This window comes from Cryptosporidium andersoni (genome assembly GCF_001865355.1).
Source record: "Cryptosporidium andersoni isolate 30847 chromosome Unknown contig_44, whole genome shotgun sequence".
NCBI lineage: Eukaryota > Apicomplexa > Conoidasida > Eucoccidiorida > Cryptosporidiidae > Cryptosporidium > Cryptosporidium andersoni.
Genome location: NW_027122897.1, coordinates 88,216 through 111,086, shown reverse-complemented (window position 1 = coordinate 111,086; position 22,871 = coordinate 88,216). Strand labels below are relative to the sequence as shown.

At 30.4% G+C, this 22,871-nt stretch overlaps 7 protein-coding genes across 7 annotated transcripts; 3 read left to right on the top strand and 4 right to left on the bottom strand.

Annotated features, from left to right (window-relative positions):
* Positions 1-84: 84 nt before the first annotated feature.
* Positions 85-4,104, top strand: cand_011840 (uncharacterized protein; the record flags this gene model as incomplete). The annotated part of the gene is made up of 1 exon (XM_067211423.1): positions 85-4,104. One exon carries the CDS (start codon positions 85-87, stop codon positions 4,102-4,104), a length of 4,020 nt encoding a protein of 1,339 aa, XP_067067043.1.
* A 363-nt stretch (positions 4,105-4,467) lies between these two features.
* Positions 4,468-5,151, top strand: cand_011830 (uncharacterized protein; the record flags this gene model as incomplete). Its single annotated transcript, XM_067211422.1, has 1 exon — positions 4,468-5,151. One exon carries the CDS (start codon positions 4,468-4,470, stop codon positions 5,149-5,151), a length of 684 nt encoding a protein of 227 aa, XP_067067042.1.
* Positions 5,152-6,094: 943 nt separating this feature from the next.
* cand_011820 (uncharacterized protein) lies at positions 6,095-8,353 on the top strand (the record flags this gene model as incomplete). The annotated part of the gene is made up of 1 exon (XM_067211421.1): positions 6,095-8,353. One exon carries the CDS (start codon positions 6,095-6,097, stop codon positions 8,351-8,353), a length of 2,259 nt encoding a protein of 752 aa, XP_067067041.1.
* A 465-nt stretch (positions 8,354-8,818) lies between these two features.
* Positions 8,819-10,744, bottom strand: cand_011810 (uncharacterized protein; the record flags this gene model as incomplete). The annotated part of the gene is made up of 1 exon (XM_067211420.1): positions 8,819-10,744. One exon carries the CDS (start codon positions 10,742-10,744, stop codon positions 8,819-8,821), a length of 1,926 nt encoding a protein of 641 aa, XP_067067040.1.
* Positions 10,745-11,276: 532 nt separating this feature from the next.
* cand_011800 (uncharacterized protein) lies at positions 11,277-12,671 on the bottom strand (the record flags this gene model as incomplete). The annotated part of the gene is made up of 1 exon (XM_067211419.1): positions 11,277-12,671. One exon carries the CDS (start codon positions 12,669-12,671, stop codon positions 11,277-11,279), a length of 1,395 nt encoding a protein of 464 aa, XP_067067039.1.
* Positions 12,672-12,851: 180 nt separating this feature from the next.
* On the bottom strand, positions 12,852-17,252 carry cand_011790 (uncharacterized protein; the record flags this gene model as incomplete). Its single annotated transcript, XM_067211418.1, has 1 exon — positions 12,852-17,252. One exon carries the CDS (start codon positions 17,250-17,252, stop codon positions 12,852-12,854), a length of 4,401 nt encoding a protein of 1,466 aa, XP_067067038.1.
* A 400-nt stretch (positions 17,253-17,652) lies between these two features.
* On the bottom strand, positions 17,653-22,734 carry cand_011780 (uncharacterized protein; the record flags this gene model as incomplete). The annotated part of the gene is made up of 1 exon (XM_067211417.1): positions 17,653-22,734. The coding sequence occupies one exon, from the start codon at positions 22,732-22,734 to the stop codon at positions 17,653-17,655; it is 5,082 nt and encodes a 1,693-aa protein (XP_067067037.1).
* Between the last annotated feature and the right edge of the window lie 137 nt (positions 22,735-22,871).

Sequence of the window (22,871 nt, the reverse complement as noted above, 5' to 3'; positions counted from 1 at the left end):
TCATTTGGGAATTAATAAAAGTTGAACCTACTTTTCGTTTTGTCTTTTTTTAGATCTAAATTATACTTTAATAAAAAAAAAAAAATGGTCCTTATAAAGAGTATCATTTGGGAACTTTGTATATGTTTTTTATTATTAAGTATAATATGGAGGGATGCATTAGCAGCTGATATAGCTAGCCTAAAAGAAAGTTTTTTTGGCTATGAGTACAACGAAAATGATTTTAATCCGATGTTTGTAGAGGAGTTTAACCAAATAGGTATATCTTGCGAAAAAAGTACATGTTCTCAAACACTAATTCGTCTAAGAGCTGGTCAATGGTTTGCCTTACGCCAACAATTAGAATATGATTCTATGGAATCAGGTTTGAAACGAGTAGTAGGATCTTTACCAATTAATCCATTTGCAGGTACTATTTTCAGTCCAGCTATTAAAGAGATAGAATTGGCAGATAAATACTGTGAGGCTCTAATGGAGATGAGTAAAAGGGGATTGGCTACAAAATTTGGTATAAAAATAGCAAAAGATCCGAATATACGCCATAAATTTTGCAGTGATGCAGCTGAACTATATTTCAATGGTTTACAACCAAGATTAAGTACAGCTACTCAAAAAGAACTAGAAGCTGAAGAATTATGTGAAATAGAATATATAAATGATGATGGGGATAATAAAGTTGTGCCTTTAGTATTTAAAGCAGGTCTTCCTCTAAATAGTGGTGGATTAACAACTCAAAATATAATGACTTCATCACAAGAGGCAGAGTATATTGCAAAGCAAACTTTAATTCGTAATTTTGTACATATTGTGAAATTCTTAGACTTGGAAGCTATTAGAGAAGATCCACTGATGCTTCGAGAGTATTTCCCAGGTTCTATAGTACAATTAAGGAATGCTCTGGATAGTGATGATCCCGAAGTTGTAGCACTTAGATTACTTAAGCTTGGAAGCTCTTCAAGTATATTGGAAAATTTCATTCAAAATCATAGAGGACGTCCTGATAGGCTTCTAATGCAACCTCCAGAGCGAAAGAATATTATTAGAACAGATGAAGCTAGGATAAAAAGTGAATGGGAAACCTTAATTTCAAATGCAGACTTATCGAAGTTTACGGGAGAATTTTTACAGAAGACTGCAGAAAAGTATGTTGCACTAACTCCAATGATTTTAAATAATCTTAGGAAATTATCATCATATTTTCAAAGAGAATTAATTGAAGGGAGAGGCCGTTATATTCATGCAATTAGTGAAAATTTAGAAAATCTTCCTGCAATTTTACAAGAAGAAATTCGTGTAGCCCTAGAACTATCAATAAAAGGTGAATTCTCGAGAGTTCATAGTTTGGAAAAACTAAAAATAATGATTAAGAGTTTACCTCCAGCAGCTTACGTATATGCTCACTTTCAAGAGGGTAATATTCAAGATCTTTTCTCGAAAACATCCCTCAGTAAAAGTGATGTTGCATATTTTTCTAGAGTATTGTCTAAGGTCATTTTGAATCTTTTAAACAAAATTTCCAGTGGTGTAATTAGTGATGATCAAGCTGATTCATTAATTATGTGTTCAGAACCTATCATTTCACTACAAACAATAGTTGAAGTAGTTGAGAACTTACAATGTGATGCAATGAATGTATTTATAGATTATGTAGAAAAGGTTGTTCCTAATTTTGTGAACAAGAATCAGTTTTCAGAAGCAACTAGCTATCAGAAACAGGAAATTGAAACTCTCTTATTGTCTCCTATGTCATCTGAAATTACCAAACAGCTATTTCGAGAGGAAATATTACGTCCATTTTTATTGGATGCAATTCCTAATGATAATGGTCTATTAGATATTTTTCTTAGAAATTTGTATATTTTGACAGCTGAAACTGGTGATACATTATCTAATTTCTTGATAAAAGAGATAGAAAGCAAAGATCAATCAAGTAATACTAAAGATAGGAGGTTATATATAGAAGATAACACTCGTTTTAAATCCCCAATTTGGATTTCATCTGTTAAGAATTTGCTATCAAAATATTTATACCCATATGAATTGGCTAGTCGGCGATTCTTACAGTATCTGAAAGAATGTAAGTTAGGCTTAAAATCTGTATTAAGTATATCACTTGAAGAAATAATGAAAGTTGCTTCTACTACAACATTACCATATTTACAAAAGCTTATGGATAATTGTGAAGATAGAAAATTGACGGATTCTGCACTCAATCAAATATTTCTTGGTAATCAAGGAAATATGTTAATCAGACCCAATAAGAAGAATTACTTGATTAAGCATATTTTTCAGAAAGATGCGGAAACTGTATTTGAGATCCTTAGATCTGAGAAGTCTTATGAGACTTTATATGGTTTGGTAAAATTCCTCGAAAGTATCCAGAAGCAAGAAAGAATCAAACCAGAATTTGAATTAGATGGGGCATACTGGAGCCAAGAAAAGAATGAGTGGATAAATCTTGATAAAAAAAGTAATTCAGATGTTACTATCAAAATTGAACCTACAAAAGTTACAGATCTACCTTTAGGTAGAGAGCAAGAATGGGAACGAATTGCAGCATTTAGTAAATGGTCTGAATTTGTGAAAAATTTACCAGCTGATTCTATTCCAAACGGTTTCAGATTTTCATTTGGACTATATTCAAAATTCATTCGGTACTGTCAACGTGGTATTAGGGAAATAGCCTATAGACTCATTGTCAGAAGTATTTCTACAACAGAGCCGGCAGGGAAATATTGGGAATATTTACCCCAAAATATTCACTCAGTAATAATAAAGGCAGAAAATTCTAAAGAGAGAGAAGAGAATGTTCTATCATTTTGTACATCAGTTTATACCCTTATTTATGGTGAAAAGGGTATTCCTGAACAGTTCCGAAAAACAGGACCTAAATCTCAAGGTTTGGAATCAGATAAATATGAAATGGAGAGAGATGTTATGATCCCTCAAGATTTAGCTAAGCAACAAGTTTATCGACTAGATAATGTCAATGAACAATGGGCATTTATTGCAAAAGAAGCTAAGAAACCTGGTGTTTTTTATGCCCCTACCCTACCTTCTGATAGTTCACTTTTAGGTGATGTCTGGAGAAATATATATATGAAACAACAATTAGTTACAAGTGCAGAGAAAACTGTAGAGTCTAAAATAACAGTTTTAACTGAGATGTGTATACAGGCTATAAATGATCTTAAGAGAAAAAAGAATTATTATGGTGATCCTTTATATAAGATGACATATGATGGTCAAGATTCAATAGAAATATTTTGTAGTGATATTGCAGGACGATGGTTTAAAGACTGGCCAACTCATATTTCATTAGATATACTCATGAATTCTTCAGGAGTTTCAAAAGATAATGTAAAGAAAAAGTTTATCTTTGACCGTCAATATTTGAAGAAATTCCAAAAATCTGAATTAGTATTAAGACCTGGATTTTTAGATGAAAAAAAGGTTAGGCCATTATCCCCTATTATAAAGGAAATGCTTGAAGTATTTGAAAAAACTTCTGATTCTGAAATAAGGACTCAATCTAAAATTCCAGAAGAGCTTGTAGATGATATAAATTCAAAAGAAGATGTTTTAGTAAAGTCAATATCATCTGTTATTTCTGATAGAGTCAAATTACCTCCAAATAGCCCAATTATCCAATCAAAAGAACTACAAAAGCTTGATTTTAAGGGGCCTAAATTCAATTTAAGTTATTTAGATTCAAAAAAAAAAAAGGTACCTTTAGGTGCAGCAGAAACTATGCTGGATATATTACAAGATTCTCAATCTAAATCCTCCTCTTTAAAACTTCTGAGCCAAAATACTAATCAATATAGTAAACAAAGCCATATACAATTATCAGAGTCTCCTCTAAAACTATCTAGTTCTCCTTTAGAACTATCTGGGTCTCCTTTAGAACTACCTAGGTCTCCTTTAGAACTATCTGGGTCTCCTTTAGAACTACCTAGGTCTCCTTTAGAATTATCTGGGTCTCTTCCACTTATAGACTTAAGCAATATCCCATCTGCATTAATAGAAGATAAATCTCTAGAATTAGATACTTCTGATCAGGTTTCAAAAACTCCAACTCATTCAGAAACTAAAAAAAACTAAAAAAGCTCTTAAAATCAGTAGATTATATTCAAATTATTAAATTTGTATTTATAATTTTGTTTTCTTTTTCTCTCTTCATCTAGTATTAATACCCCTCTACATTATCTAAAAATTAAATCTAAATTACTAATTTATCCTATCTAAATATTATGTGTTATTATATCATTCTGTGTATCTTAATTATACTGACCTTTCTTCTGTGTGCAAAAGGGTGCAGTATATTATCTTTCTTATAACTAATATGAAGTAGACATACGTAACGGTACTTTCTAGAATCATACCATAATTAGTATTATTAGTGTTTTATTAAACTAAACTTAATTTAAAATTAATCTATATTTTGACAACTTTCTAGTTAATTCAATGGATACTCATTCTAGGAGGACTTATATACCAGTCTCATCCTCTCCGGAAATTAAAGTTTTGTCTTATAGTGAAGTTAGAGATACTCCTACAATACAAAGCCCAACTGGAAAAAAGATGAGATATAAAAATAATCAATCATCTTCAAGTCAGATATATGAAATTTTTCAAGATAAATTACCTGTTACCGAGAAGTACAGTCCTTGTGAAAAAAGACATTATACACATGAAGAAACGAGAATAAACAATTCTGCAAGCTTGAAAAAAAGTATAATTTTTGATCCCGATATTGGAAAGTGTGTAAATATATATACTAGAAGACCTGGTTGTGCTAGATTAAAACTAGATTTAATAGATTATGGAAATTCAGATAATGACAAATCTATAAGTGATGTATACTCATCTGAATATAAAGTAGGCCCAAATACTTTAAACCAACAACATTTTACTGGATCTTCACCTATAGTAATTGGTAATATTCGGGATGATGAAACTAAAAAAATTCAAGCTAAATCTTCAAAGGGTTCACGGGTTAATATTAGTTCAATAAGCAAAGAGTGTGGATTTTACATGCCTGATAAAAATAGTTGTATAGAGAGCCATTACAGAACTAAACTTATCATGAATTCTAATGCAAGCAAGCTAATATTTAATAATGGATTTCTTGTACCTTCAGTATTGTGAATTTCAGAATTTGTAGCATTATCTTCACTCATAGTGATTGATTTACATATACTATTAGAAGCTAGTAAACTGCCTGTAGCTCATTGGTAATTATTAAAAGATTAAGCTACTCAAAATATAGTGTATATTACAAAGATTACTTTACATTTTATTATTTCTCTTTTGAAGATAGTGTAATTGTAAATTTTGACTACTCGGCAATTCCCCCTCCTAACAAAGTTCCTAACATATAGCCATACGATAAAATTGTATTATTAAATAAAATAGGGAATTCAAATTATTATAGAAGAATCAAAATTAGCTGATTTAATATGATTCATGTAATTTCTTCTAATCTCTTAATTATTGTCTTAATCTATAACAACTTTATAATTGATGCCATGCCGATATTTATGGCGCTTGTGTTAAAAGTTACTATTGTGACTACTTCCGAAACTTATATTGGGAATACATTTCTACTTTATAGAATTGATCTTTAAAAAGAGTCTTGAGTTATATTATATATTATATAAATGTAAGTATTTGTAGATTTTAAAATTCATGATATTAGGTTCTATATTGTTTAGTTTAGACTTAGTGCAAAATCCACAATTATCAGTAACAGTAGTAAATAACACTTAAAATAATGGAAAGTTAGCTAATATTGAAATACAAAAACTATAAATCATGATATTTTCTGTATTATACATATATTAGATTACATATAACATTAATTAACTTGTAGATAATACAGGGTACTGGAAATATAAGGGACGAGTCCCGCCAATCCGTCCTAAGGGACAAGAAGTATTAGAGTACAATAAGAAAGTGTTAATTAAATAATAAGATAAGAAGTTACAGAACATATTTTGTAATAATAGGATTGTACCAAACGAAATTCATGCTTAATTAAGTTTAATATATGGGTTTTAGGTATATGAACAAAACTTTGTAGCCAAATAGTATGAATCCAACAAGAGGTACATTACTGACTATTTACATTTGGCTATTGTGTTTTAATATTTTACAGATTGGTAGTAACGAAAATAATGAAGTTGATTTAATGGGAATAGAATATCATATCTTAGTTCAAAAGTGGATTGAAGATTCTTGGACTTTATGTGTAATTAATATTGATGAGTATAGTCACTATAATGAAATATTAACTGCTGGATTTCAGATAGAAAAGGCTGATAGTGGAATGAATCTAGCTATAACTATTTTACCTAAGAGTTCTAGTTTAGAAACTCCTGGTAGAGTTTTGTCATCATTTAAAACCTCATGTGAAAAGTGCTTAATAGATCGGTTAACAGTTCTGTTAAATTCTTCAGAAGATATACAATTTTCAGAAAAAATTACTATTTCAATTGTATATACTAAACAAAGTTTAGATAAGTTCCTATCTCAATGTTCCAAACAAGAAGAGCAAGTATCTGAATATGGTTATAATAATAAATTTATTGAGACTTCTAAAAAGCACACTACACAGGAAGTTAAGTATAATAACCCTACTGGAAACAATCAGGAAAATCAAGTAATACCTCTAGAACAACCTCAAATAGAGAAATCTAACTCCCCAATTTCATCTTTTATTGTGTCTTCAGTATCAAATGCCCAATCAAAACAAGATGATAAAAGCTCTAAAAAATCACCTTCAATATCTCTAGATAATGCTACTGGTTTGGAATTATGTTACCCTGTAACACATGGTGAAGGTATCGATATAGTAAATTTACAGAATTCCTTTTTTCTTCCAGATACTTTATATGTTGAAACAGCAATAATGATACGTAGAATTGCAAAACGTATGGATATTCAACGTTCCGCAGAAGAATCAGTATCCATAATACTGGCAGGATTAGGAGGTTTAATATTATCAGATACTAGATGTGAGGAGTCTATGAGATCCTCAATGATTCTAGGCGAACTAGTTATTCCAAGTGTAGGACTATCTGATTTACCTTCCTTGTGTAATAATATTCAATTATGTCTTGAGAATGAGGATTTTCATAACTCTGTTTTGTCTGCTTTATCTAAGGCCTATAGATATATAAATTTTGTTAAAGATAGAAATAGGGAGTATATGTGGGAGACTATGGTTAGAATGACAGGTTCACTAGGTAATGTCAAAGGTTTACAAGCATATAGATTATGGTTAGAATTGGAGAGTATGATAGCATTACTAGATAATGATATAAAGGTACTTCATTCAGATATTCCGAATGATGTTATGGGTATTCCGGAATATTCTAGCAAGAGTGAAGCTCCAACTGTTGAATGTACAATTGCTTTAATGAGAGTAGGGGCCCCATTTGATATTAGATTAACTCAAATTACAGATGCGGCTCGGGCTTGTAATCAAATTATGAAAGATCAAAGTACATTTTTATCAGTTAATCAGGTGAAAATAATTACTGATACACTTCTTTTAGCTAGAATTGCAGATTGGTTTGTAGGTACCTTTATTATTGAAAAACATATCCCGCCAGGTGTAACCAGACCTGCAGTATGTCTATATTTATCATCTATTGTATCCCCAATGAATTACTCAAGCTTGATTCAATATGTATGGCCTCGTATTGTTTTTGCAATAGCCTCTGCAGCTCCATCAGCTTTGTCATTTAGTACAAGAACTGTAGATCCTGAAAATTGTCGCAAAGCATTATCATCAGTTGTCAAGGTTTTGGGTGATAAGCTTCCAATAAACATTGATGAAACATGCGGAAAGATGGCAGCTTGTATAACCAGAGGGCGTATAGCAAGAGTAAATATTGATGAAACAATAAGTAATGTACTCAAAGATACAAACAACCCAATAAATTATGATGCAGGGACAAATTCTGCAGCTCTTAGACTTGCAATATATACTTTTGGTAAAAAAGCTCCATCTAGTAGTAGAAATAGATCTTTTTCGTATTTATCAACGCCTTTGAGAGCTGCAGTACTTTATGGTCATCTTCAATCTCTCATGCCTGGTGGATTTAGTATAGATGATGTACTCAAAATGATATATGGATTTACTAAAGGAAAAGTTCCAAATGGACCAGCTGAAAGATGCTTTGTTGAGTTAATGAAATCTATACCTGTATTCTTAGCAACAGATGCTGAAATCAAGCTCATATGTGTTAAGGCATTAGGCCCATGGATTATGCCTGATATTACACTTTCAGATGTTCCTATATCTACACCTTTACCTTCATATTCTAGATCAATTGTAGTTTAGTTTAATATTTTGATTTGTATACCTAAATAAATATTGTTTGTTAGATTTTGGTTAAGGTTCAGGATAGTAGGGTATCTACTATTGATATATTTTAAGGGTTAACAAGAGAATTGTGAGAATATAATAAATATATCATATATTTTTACTAAAATCACTAAGTTTTTTGGTATTTCTACGAGACATTGAATATCATCAGTATGGATATAGCTCCTGTCTGACATTGTTAGATCAAGATGAATTTCGTAACGAAATGATGATCTCAATATATATTCAATTCAATTCTCTTTAATATCCAATACTGTTATTGAGGTATTGACTTTATAAAGTGCATGTTTTTATTATTATTGTTGGACTACAGGTTTTACACCTTATAATCTAATAATCAAACTTTACCATTTTAAATAAATTTATATTTTAGAAAGTTGTATATAAGTGATATCCCCAACATACAAATTATTATATAACTCAATATACTATCCAATTATCTAAACTATTCATTTCATTAGTGAAATTATAACCATCTGTCAAGTCTTGAACCTTAACTTTATCATCTAAGTCTATATTATTTAATTCTAGTGATTTGCTGACTTTTGTTGAATTTTTATCTATATCTTGATATTCAGGTTCTTCAAGTTGCATACTTTGTATCATTTGGGATTGAAATTCACATTCAGATTTTGGATAAGGTGTATCAACCAAAATATCTTCGGTATCCACAAATTTATTATCAAATAATTCTGAAATAACCTCATCTTCATCAGCTGCTTGGTTTTGATAATGTATTGGAATTTCAGATCTAGCTGTAGATTCAAATTCTGATTTCTTTATAGCAGTCCTCAAAGAAGTATCCAAAGTAAAATAACCTAAATCATCCATTTCTGAAGGTTTAGAACCCAAAACATATGATGACACTTTAACATTAGGGGCAAACTTAATATTTTTCTTTTTAGGTTCCTCATAATCAAAAGGATTTACTTTTTTAAGAATAGATTTTAAAGGTTTATTTTCATCTTGAGAATTAGCATATATTTTAGAATATGGTAAAAGATAATGTTGAACCCTAGTACAAATATCTTCTAACTTATGTAGAATTTCAGGACTACTATTGGATTGTACAGAATTTATTATTAAAGTCCCTTGTATGGAAAGTTGTTCCAAAGATCTTATACAATTTGTAATTAATTGTTGTGGATCTACTATATCTGGCTCGAAATTTAATGGCATATTTATGTCACCATTCCATTTCAATATAGGGGAATTTCCTCTTTCTTTTTCTTCCAAATCCAATTCTAAAAGTGCATTTACTAATTCAAACCATTCACTTCTTACATAAACATAATCTCTAGCAATTCTAGCTGCAAAAGCCAATAATACATTAATTTTTACAAATTTCTTCGGCATCTTACTAATATTATATATATTTACTTCTAATGACCTTATTGGTAGGGTATTACGAACTTTTAATAGAATAATAGAAAATATTAAAGTAGTTGTAAATTGCAATGACTCTGTATATAATAATTGCAAATTACGCATATTAAGAAATTCAGCTGGAGGAACTGGTGAACCACTCATAACTATATAAGAAAGTTCTTCTTGATGTTGCATTCGTATAGGAATTTCACTGGAATATAGTATTTGACTTCTATATAAAGCATATTGCCAGATATTATATCCTTCCATATCAATATTCATATATCTCCGAGATTTATTAATAGGAACTATCTCATGACTATATGGACTTGTTGAAAACTCACTAATCAAAGTATTAATTCTTAGATTCTCAATTCTATTAGCCTTAGAAAGTGATATAGCCATAGAAGTTATTTCCCGAAGGATCATTACAGAGCTTGGCCAATTATTTTCAAAAAAGTTTTGAACACTTTTGTAGCATATATAATATAATAAAACTTTTAAAACAGGTTTTCTAGCTTCTGGAATAACTATCATACTTTTTGCTTGAGTATGTATAAAATTGAATACATTTAAACATTGATGATACATTTCTAATTGATTTTCTGACTTCATGAAATTTTGCACAGGAGGTGGATTCCTATGATTAAATATCGACACTTCAACTTTATATCCTAAAATCGGTTCTTTGAGAGTTTTCAGGATACAACTCCATTGTAATCTTCTATATTTAGCTCTTTGATAGTTGCTAGAGATCCAAGCACGGGCTCTGGGTCCTGGATCATCAACAATCTCTGTAATATGAGCTTCAGAAACATACTTTGCTGCAGTTCTTGATAAACGAGCTATCTCATCAATTGGTAGAGTTCCTTGATTGTTTAATTTATGCTTCTTTAGGTTTGCACAAATATCTGTTACAAAAAATAGACAAATGATCAATATAATCAGGAGTTGTTTACTTTCTATTAAAAAAATCATCTCAATTTGCTTATCTTTTCTTTATAATTCTATAAACTTATCCCATTAGTTTTACAAAATCCATTTTCTTTTTTTTTTTTTCTTACTTTTTTTCTAAAGACTATAGTATACGGTACCCATTTTGGGCGCCACTGTATGCATGCATCTTTAGAAAATAAAAAGTGCAGTATTTATGGAGTATTAAAATAATTTATACTTTTCTAATTCAAATACCTTCCTACCATTTTGTAGTACATATAGTATATTCACTTTAACTAGTTTTTCTAAATCATGAAGATTAGTTTTTGAAAAATACTTAACTATTGAATTTGCAATTTTCTTCTAAAGAAAAATAAGGGTACCTTTTTATTAAACCTAGTTTCCAGAAGGAATCTAGCCTAAAGTATATAAGTTTGTGATATATTAAGTAGTTATACTTACAATAAAAATGAAGTTTTTTTTGGTAATAATGTCCTTGTATTATAGGTGTTTAAAATATAATAAAAATTTAAATATATATTGTAAATATATTTAGAAAAGTACATTAGTTCACTTATACTTTCTCTAAATTTTTTTTTAATAGTTCACCGCATAAATCTTGAGCTATTTTATGACCAGAAGTAATATCATCAATAAGGCTAAACAAACTAGCTATTGAGATATTAATAGTAGGCTCACTAGGAGTTATATCTGAAGAAATGAAAGGAGCAGATATCCCTATACTAGTAGTAGATTTTCTCCTTTTTATCTTTCGTTTCCATTCCTTCAAAAGTGAAACTTGTTGAACTTTATCTAAAAATAACTCAGACTTTTTATCTAGAACTTCGTTCATGGGATTAAAATCATCTATTAGAATAGATAGAAGTTCTATATTACTATATGAAGTACTTTGAGCATTAATCATTCTTTCTATAGAAGGAGGATGAATCGTATAAGATAATTTAGTAAAGGTATCCAGAATTTGAAGATTAGTGAGCGAGTTTAAATCTCTATCAGATACATTAACTACTGGGCTAAATAAAGTAGATAATTCTTGATTGTCTTCATTAAACTTCTCAGTGACCTTATCTTGCATTATATCAAATTTAGAATTATTTAGTACCCAATAAGCTGAAATAGTCTTTAATTGTGCTTCAAATTCTTTTCGAGCTTTGCTGATAATAATATTTAGTTCATTTTGATTAGTACTTTTCTTGGAGGTACTTAAATTTAGTCTAGGAGAGGAAGATTCATCAGAACGAACAATTGTATCCCTAAGATGCCTAACACGGTCATTTACAACTCTTTCACAATGATCATGATAACGTATTATTACTATTTTATTTCCCCCAAAAAAGTGCTCAAGTACAAAAGTTATCATTTGTTCGCGAGCTCTTTGGTGAAAGTAGTATGTATCTGTAGCTAAGACAGTTAAGATAACTAATTTATTAATTGCAGAGCGTAGTAAAACAGAGAGACGTTGTCTATAAGTTTGATTTTGTCTACATAAAAAATCATAGGTTCTTATCCACCACTCGTTAGTTGTTGAATCTTCATTTAACAAAATTCCACCTTGTGAATCTCTCTTTATCCCTCTAGGTTGTAATATTAGTTTGCACTCACTTTGGAAAATATTACAAAGCTCTTCTGAAGATACTATCGGCATTATTGTATCCAAGTCAATCCCCTCAGGAGGAGGATACTTTTTTAATATATGAGCAGTACATCTTTCTAATGCATTCATTGGTAAATAGCCTATAAGGTTAGCTGGAAATTCCTCTAATGGGGTCTGAACCTGATTTTCTAATGGAAAAAACTTTCTAATAAGTAGTTTATAGAATATAGACTTTAAACTAAAGAAGTCAGAACACTTAGTAAATTCCACTGCACACAATGCTATTCTATCCCTCCTGTCTGGAATATCCTCTCTTCCTACTATCAAATTTGCCAAATATTTTATTCTATCCATTTCGACATTTTATTTCCTTTTATTTTATTCTAGACCATGTTATATATTATATTATTGTCTTATTTTATCTAAAAATCTGATCATCTAAATATTTGGCGCTAGTATCATTCGATACCTTTTTGATATTATGGCGGTATATTTGTTTTTAGATTTAATTAGTAATATATAGAAGAATCAAATCTATGTTGGAGGATCAGGGAATTTTTCAATCTTATAAACTGGAGTCCCCCATTCATTTTCAAATTGAGAGCATACTAGAGTAGCTTTAGAAAGATTGAGATGAGGTTGTTTGGTATCATCTATATAATTTTTCTTAAAAGAACTAACACAATTTGAAATTGTCTTAACTCTCTTATATAAAAAATCTTCTGCTATAGAACATAATTTATTTATATCTTTGATATTTGTTATATAATTGGAATAAGCTGCAGTAGCTAAGGAATCCGTAATAGCATCTAGCTTATCTTGATTCTTTCCAGGGCAGTATGTCTGATCATCATATCTAGACCTTCTTTTGATATAGGGCTTCATATTAGCTCTATAACCTGGTAGAGTATAATAATGGAAATTTCTTCTGAGAAATAAGGATCTTATCCATATTTTAAATGCCATTTTTGCTGTAATAAAATGATTATCCATTCTAAGACATCTATAAACAAATCGTGCTCCTCTCATAGCATCTTCTTCTCTATTAATCGTTTCTCCCAATGTATAACCATATGGAGGAATGCAATCTGCTTTTATTTTATAGTACTCTGCCGCTTTGATGATATTATGAATAATTTCTGAGGTTATTTTACCCGATAAGTGATTCTTTCTATTCCTGGTAGTAATTCCATATATGTCATCTATCTCAATATCGTTATATTTCTCTCCCTTTTTCACTACTTTTTGTGATAGATATTTTTTTATGGATGGTATTTCAAGCTTTATATTTTCTTCAGTTTGTAAATCCATTGATTTTGCGAGTTCCCGAAGTTCCTTTAGACTTTTCCTCTTAACAATAGGCAACTCTGGTATTGGAATAAAATTTTCACTTTTTAAGGCTGGATCTGGAGGTAATATCTTATTAGGTATTTTGTAAGGTTCTCTGTATCGTTCAGTTACTCTATATCCTGTATGTAATGTTCCATCTGTCACAGGAAATCTTCCAGGAGGCTCAGGATATCTACCTCTAGGCTCAATTCCACGCTCAGTAATTGGGGTGCTAGGAGTATCATAAAATATGGTCCCCTTATTATTATCGTAAAATGGTCTTCTTCGGGGCATTTGAATAGCTTTTAATTGTAATCTCCTACTCCCTTTTAAATCACTAAAAATAATATCCATATTTTTAGGCCTTAGCCAGTCAACATTTATAAAATCATGAATTACTTTCTTATTAGGCATATTCTGTAGATCTAAAGTATCTACAAAACCTCCCTTATACTTCCTCCAATCAATTTTTACTTCATCTGGTAATGGATATTGGAAAGGTAAATCATCCTGATCCTTTTCAACTATTTCTTTATATTGCATTAATCGAACTCTTGGTGACACTGTGGTTTTTTGAGGAGGTCTTAGTTTTGACATCGACAAGCTTTGAAGATCATCTTGATTTCGTCTAAAAGAAACAGGCTCTTTTACTTTAGTCCGATGAGATAATTTAAATCTTGGATCAAATGCTCCTCGTAAAGGTTGAAAGCCAATTGCTTTAGATTCCAAAAGATTATTAGATTCCATTCTCCCCATAGCTAATATTGTTTCTGTATATCTTAAAACTTCAGCATCTACAGGAATAAGTCCTACCCAAGAACCTCTTGTAGAAATTTGTGACATATCACAAGCAATCAATTTAGTTAATTTATAGAGCTCAGTAGTAAAAGGAGCTAAATATCTCATATATACGAGTTCAGAAAATGTTATATCAAGAATTTCTGAATATCTTTGGATTGCCTCATTTGAAACAGGGCCTTCTTTTCCTGTTGTGAGTAATGGTATTTTAAGTATCTCAAATTGTCGAGGCATGTAAAAACCTCTTCTAAGCCATGTAAAATGTTCAGCATATTTTTGTGATTTCATGATGAGATTTACTAGTTGCCTCCACTGCCTTTTACGTTCAAAATATTCCAAAGATGCCGAATCACAAAATATAGCTAATGCTGTAGCCAAATCTGTTTGAACTTTCTGTTTACGCCAGTTAGCTTCTACAATTGGCCAGGATGCTTGAATGCAATTTATTACCATATCCTGTAGGCATTCATGAGGAGGCCTCCAAAGTGAATGTCTGAAATCTATAAATGACAATGGCATTTTTTGGGGAATAAGAATAATATTTATATTTTCATCATTCTTATTCCTAATATAAACTGAGTAATCATACAAAAAATTCCATTGGTCTTCTGCTTCTAAATCACCACTAGGATCTGCTAATTTCGGATCATCAGCATTAGGTACTGGATTATGAGGAAATACAGACTGAGCTTGAAATTTATATTTAGATATTTCATCTTGGACAAATGGACAAGATTCCGCGTTTTCAAAGTATTCTTTAGCACTTTCCATACACATTGACTGCTTTACAGGATTAATGAATTCCGGATATTCCTCAATATTATTACTTGTGATACCCTTATCTTGTAGACCTTGTGCTATTGAAGAAGAGATAATCCATTTATAACTATTAGTTTGTGATTCGTCTACTGAATCCATAATATATCCTAAAGCTAGAAGAGATTCCATACTTAAATTAGATTGACGTCGAAATTTTCTATGGTAAAGTGTTCTTCTAGCCTCAGAAAAAGCATGTAAACACTGATTATACATTTCTATGGGATCATTGGAATAATGAAAAATACTTCTTGGTGGTTTTATATCAGTATTATAAAAGTTATCTATACCAATCTCAAAAAAAACAAAACTTTTAGCTTGCTGAATAATCTTCTTCCATTGTATATTTGTTACTAAATTCTCGAGTTGTGTTGATAGTCTTAAGTTATCCATAGTATTCCAGAGAATACTAGAGGCTTCAATACGCCAGTCTAAGTTATTTATTTTGGAAGAGTCTAAAGTTGATCTTTGACGATTAAGGTCTAGATTTTGAGGTGGAATGTAAGACTCAGTAAGACCAAATCCTGGATCAAATTCCAATCGGGAAGGAATAAGTGGCATTTGACGAGGTATAGAATAATACTCTTTACCTAAATCAAAATAAGCTCCTGCTGCATCCTTACAAAATGATTCTACTTCTACCAGCTCTATTACTGATGCCCATTCCCATTCTTCATCTATATCCTTTGACATTGAAGCTTGAGTTTTCCCATCTAAAAATTGACCTTTTTTATTTTGGTCCATAACTTTTTTTCTTAAGGTATGCTCACAATTTTGTATCATTTCTTCAAATGTCAAACCAGCATTATAACCATAGTTTCGTGGATCATTATATATAATACCACGAACTCTATCATAAGGGGGTACAGAATTGTGATCCTTTACTATTTGTTGCGCTATTTTTTGCCATTGGCCAATTCTAACTAATCTGTAGTCAAATATATTTAGGAGCAGCGTAGAAGGTGGAGTAAGCTGTCCTACCTTATACCTTAGCTCTGATACACTTATAGGATCAATTTCACCCATTCCATAGACATCTAAATTTTTCACTAAATCATGAGTATTGCTAAAGTATACTTTCTTTGCATCCTTACAATATAGTTTCAGCAAGATATTTGGGTCTTCCTGTCTTGTATACAGCTTCAACAGGGCATTCATACAACTATCTACAAAGTTATCATGCTCCACTCCTCTACTAAACTCAGGTGGAGGAAAGTATGGTAATGAACTTGGTTTTGTATATTCAGAACCTTGAGATACTGGATTAAGACTACCTTTTAAGTCTCCAAATACTCTATCACGACCATCTTCTAAGTCTAGTGCGTGAAGATGAACTATAGCTGACCACTGACCATATCTTATACGTTCCTGATCGATGCATTTAAGTGTAGCTATGGAGTATCTATCATTATCTTTACTTATCAGAGAATTTATCTCATCAAAAAGAATAGCAGGAGTAAAGAATCTATCTGAAGCATCATTACAAATACTCTTTAGACGTGTTGGATCATGGCCTTGGATTATAACATTTGGATGATGTATTAGTTTTTGTAGTGCTCCCAAGCAATGCTGAGTAAATTCAATACGATTTAAAGAGACCGTGATGAATTGATTTTCTTCCCACAAACCCCGTACTAGATTAATATTTTGTGATAAATCACTAATTTTAATTCTTGCTGGTATTGTATCATATATCTTCTCATCATCATATTCACATTCTAACACATCTACTATGCTAAACCACTGACCCTTCTTTATATGATACTCCAAAGATGGGTAATTCTGACGAATATTTTCAATTTCACTATTAAAGTACTCAACATAGTCCTTTAATATATCCCAATAGTATACATTAACTTTATCAAGTGCTTGTAGAGTTGGAGGTAGTTTCTTCCTATCAAAACAGTTAGAGTAGGCTACGAGAATGAATGAATAGAATAAAAATTTAGCAAAATTTATAAATAGCCATAAATTATTCTTTTCCAGAAACATATCTAGACATTAAAAGGATATTATTTAGGCCATAAAGCCTGTATTCTATGCATCAAAAAGGCTGATATTTGTACAGCGCTAAGTGTACATGCGATAACAGAATTGGATCTATTAATTACCAGATTGTTTATAATCATATTTTAAACTAATTTATTATGGAGAGTAAAACCATCACTAATATTTTCTATAAATATACCAATATATATAACTTCTATTATTTTTTCTAAGAAAATAAAAAGAAAATATTGAAAAATTCTTTAGCTGTATTTTTGACATTGCATTATTTGATTGACACTACATTTCAGACTAATAATATAAATAAAACAAAATCTCTCCCTTTTGCAAAACAAAACTCTTTAGAATCTAATTAAATTAAAAATATAATTTACAGAAAAGTAATCTAATATTTAGAAGTATTTCCATATTTAGTAGCTACTTCTTCACAGAATGGTTTGGGTATCCCGATATATCTATTAAATTTATGAACATTCTTACTATTTTGTTTAAGAATAAACATAATTGCATTCATGCAATCTTCTATAATTGGTAATTGCTTTTCACTAGTATCAAACTCTCCTAGCTGCATGTATTTAGGTAAATCAAATACTTCTCTTATAAATACTTCATGGCCACCCGGATATTTCTTTGCCTTCATTTGGAATACCTGGTGAATTATTAACCATTGAGCTGTTTTAATTCTTCTCCTAATCCATGGATTATCCAAATCTACACCTTGTTCCTTTAGATTTAGGGCTTCAGATTGAGAAATAGGCTTAGAAGTTGAGAAATACCTATATGAAGCAAATTGACAGACTTTATGAAATAATTTATCACTATTTGTTATATCGTAACCCATATTTAAAAAGATATAATTTTTTGATACACAATTTCTGAGGAAGTAAAAACAAGCCTGAACAAATTTTGCTTCGCTGTCAGATATTTGTAGCCCTTCAATTATAGGGTTAAGTAAATGAAAATTATCTGAAATCCTAATAGCAGAATCTATAAATAAGTTTCTTGCTTTTATTTCGTCAACGAGTGCTCTAAACTGTCCTAGAGCAAATCTAGACATATAATAGCTATTTTCTCTGTTTAACGGATTGAAAGTAGTTTGTTGTTCATCCCATGACATTGGAGAAGATGAGGTATAATATAAATTCATTGCATCTGTACAAATAGATGACAGTGTTTCTTCTGATTCATCTAATAACTTTAGAAAGTAGGGACTTTCTTTAGGAAATGTCCTAGCAGTATCTAGAGCAGCTCTGCAATTCCTTAAGAATCCTCCAGGTTGTCTGAATTCATCGGATTCAATAAAATTCACAACTGAACTGCTAAGAGGTAGAAAATTTACAAATGGATACTCCTTAGGATTTATAGCCACATTCAAATTATTTTCGGAAGCTAGAATATTTCTTCTGATAGAGACTTCACGAATAGCAAGCCACTGACCTCTTTTTAAACGTTCTTTATCTACAGATAACTTTTGAGATATAAGTGCTCCTTCCATAACAGCTTCATCACAATTCATTATGGATCTAGGATAGAAATAGCGTCCTGCTATATCTCTGCAAAGTAAATCTCTTGTACTAATATCATCTGTTAGCCATATATTAGTATACTCATTTAAAGATGATCTAAAGGGAAGTTTATCCTTCATATAAATCTCTAAATTTTTTAGAGCACCCAAGCACATGTTTTGAAATTCACTTTCACTAGCTCCAACCCAAGTGATTTCATGAGGTCCTGTGAATGCTAATGTATCATTCGAAGACATCTTATTCATAACTTCCACAGGAATTGTATTTGGAAAGAGAAAATATCCAAGACTATATTGACCATTTTGTAAGGATTTAATTGGAGTATTAATCCATATATCTTCTTGAAATTGCTCCTTAGACTTTACGGAATTTTCTTTTTTTAAATTTATATTAACTTCCGGTTTTGGTCTTATTTTCAGTTTAGGCTCACTAAGTTTAGGATATTCTTCATCAGCTATTCCCTTAAGTAGAATGAAAGTGGATAGACTAATTTCTGGTTCTTCCGAAAGTAAAATATTAGTTTCAAGCTCAAATCTTGAGCTCCATTGATCATAAAAAGACCATAAGGGAATTGGTTTTTTGTATATCCAGTAAACAAATGCAATCCCTAAATGATAGGCAAATGTTCGCCTTAATACCTCATCAGCTTCATATTCAATATGATTTCTCATTGGCTGAATCATTTCAAGTGAGCACATTGAATTTATAACAGTATCTATATTTGTAATAGTATATACTATATTATTTTCGTCTGATATTAGTTTTAAAGAGGCGAGAGCAGTAATAAAGCTTTTACACCACAATATCAGGGCTTCATCAAACTGTGTTCCCCAAGGATACTTATAACTAATATAAAAAGATTTAACTCTATTCACGTCATCTGGCACATTATATTTATTTACTTTTAGGTAATTTAGTAAAAATTTAGCCATAATTTCTTCATTGAAAAATACTATCCGTTCCTGGTTTACACTTTTTCCAACTATATAAATATATATGGATCTCATAATGCTATCTACAACTTCATGGAAATTTATCGTTTCATTAGTAAGTTCCATTTGAGTTTTATCAGCCATCATATTCAAAATTGGGGATTCTTTTTGCCCAAGATTTATATCTAAAAATGTAACTAAAAGTCCATGCATTTCACAAACTCTTTTAAAGATATCTAAGTAAGATGACTGATAAATCTGAAGTCCAAATTCCACAGGCAAAGTACTAGAACCATCAGTTAGTATTTGATGAATAAAAGTGGTCTGAATCTGCTTATTATACTCAGACAAAAAATTACTTGATTGTGAGTATCGACATAATTTTCTATTGTATAAATTAACTGATAAATATTTTGATACTATAATACAGATTTCCGAATATTTACTGTCTAATAAATTAATATATTCACTATCCTTATCTAAAATTGATACATTGGCTCGGACTTTATGGTAAGAAATGATATCAATTAGTAGCTTTGCACATAGATCAAATATACTAAGATCTGTTAATTTATCTATATGCATATCCAATAATAAAGTTGGTTTAATTAGTATAGAATCTAACAATCCATCAACAGGAACTTCTAATAAAGTCTTAGTAATATGTATTGTAAAGTTTTGAAGCATATCTACAGGAAGGAAGAAATAATCAGCTTGAATCGATGAATAATATTCGTCAATAATTTTGACAATAGTCTTCCCTATTGAAGTTCGGACTTCTTCTGGAGTTGGTTTTCTATTAAATTTTTGTTTAATAATTAAAGGACCAAACCTAATTGTATTATGGATTTTCTCAAGAACATTTTTTGAAATAGTAGCTAAAGGTACCAAACCTAAAGATCCAATACTTCTCCTCCAAGCATTTTCATATCTTTCTATACGATTAGATATATTTATAGGAGTGATCAATTTTCTTTTTTCTAATTCTGTCTTATATTTGTTTTGTAAAGCCAATTCATCTTCATGTTTCAATTGATCCTTTACCTTCTCAATATATTTAAAGTAATTAGACTGTCGTTCTTCAATAACATTATTAAACACAAAATGTATAACATATCTCAGTATATTTGGGAAAATGTCAAAACATAAAATTTTAGCTTTGTTATGGTACTCTTTTTTTTCTTCTAATTTAGTCGGACTTAAAAACTGAACTCTATATGAAGTTTTTGCTATATTAGAATCTATCTTTATCTTTTTTAATACCCGAAATTTCAAAGGTATCTTCTTATTTTTAAAGAACTTAAGAAGTATAAAACAAGACTCAGCTATTGACTTATCAGTTCTAGGTATTTGAGAAGGGAGAATGTCCAAATTTGGTACATTATTCCTATCGGGGAAATTAGCTAAGCAAGAATCATATTTCTGATCCATCAATATATTAGAAAGTCTAAGAGATTCCCAGAAAAAAAATAACTGATGCTCCAAACGTAGAATTTTTGTTTGAGAAAGATAAACAGGAAATTTGACTATTGCTTCTTTAAGTACTTTATCTTTTTCATCCAACGATCTTACTTTATCAAGAAAATCTTTATTTTGTATCTTATCAATCATATTAGTAAGAAATTCAGGGATTTTTTCCCAAATAGGAAAACCTTTAACCAAAGGAATTTGTAACTCACTTGAAGTCTTCGAATCTACATAAACTTCCTCATTCATATCAGTAAATAGAGAATCATTTGGCCGGATTCTTCGACGAATCAAAATACTTTTTGAATCATATGAATCATTATATATATCTAGGAATTCATCTTCAGATTTTTCAGTTTCTGAAATTATCGAACTTCCTAATTCTTCTACTTTATTTTCTTGTTTAATTTTTTCCAAGTCTCCTCGAATACGGCTAATGACAGTTTCTTTATTTATAGCTGCTCTTGTTATACTATGAGGAATTACACCTCTACTATTTTTTGTTGACATTACATCTGCTATTGGAGTTAGCATAACTGGTAAATCTTGCTTATTTCCAATAGAAAATAACGCTTTAGGAGTATCTAGTTCGAAAATACTAGAGAATTTCTCCAGATCTTCTAATAAACCAAAATTATCATACTCGAAGTTATTATCAAAATATTTCTCTTTTGCTCTTATATTACGACCAATTATGGCTCCTCCAATTTCATTTTCATCTGATACAGACCCTATTGAAAAATCTTTGTCTTTAGTTGATTCAATTTCACTTTTTACTAATTTTGGTATACCTATCAATCTTCCTCTTGGTCTAATATTTTTAGAACCAAAGTAAATTTCATTGGCATATGGCAATGTAGATAGATATCTTGTACTTAATTCTGCCATCTTTCTTCTATATCTTACTTTTTCCTTATTATAAATGTTTAGAGACTCCAATATTATTGAATCTCCACTCAAATCATTACCTACAGACTTTAGTTGCATTATATACTTTATAATTGGGATTATCGAAATCAATTCACCACCACAGAGCAATACCGTATAACGAATTTCATTAGCTACCCTATTATAAACTACTTCCATTCTATTGTTAACTCTTTCTTCGGGAATATGTGACATTAAGAGATAATCATCTTCAATTATAGGAATTGATTCAGGATCCTGTATTATTCTCTCTCTTAAGCGTAATGGTGCCTTCAAAATCTCTCCAAGTCTGAATGCTTTACGCATCATAGAAATATTCTTTCCAGTATATATAATTGGAAGCTTATCTAAGCTTACCAGCTTATTAAACTCATCATTTGCAAAAATTTTCAACTTACTCTCTACAAAAGATTTATTGTTAGAAAATCCATTACCATCTGGACCACATGTGGCTCTAATAAGCAACTCCTGCTTCCAATTATTTGAATTAGATTGACTATTCTCATTTATATTAGATCCATATACAATTCTATTTGATTTTATATATATATTTAAAAGTATAAAAATGTAAATGAGGGATGCAAACTTGTTTGCACAAAAACTCTGATTCTTCATTAGATAATCAACTCAATTTCCTACAATTCCAAAGATTTGTATCATTATATAATTTCTTCTGTTTAACATCTAGACTCAAAATGAGAGCTATAGTATATCAATTAATATACCTACTTTCAAAAAACCAAAAAATTACC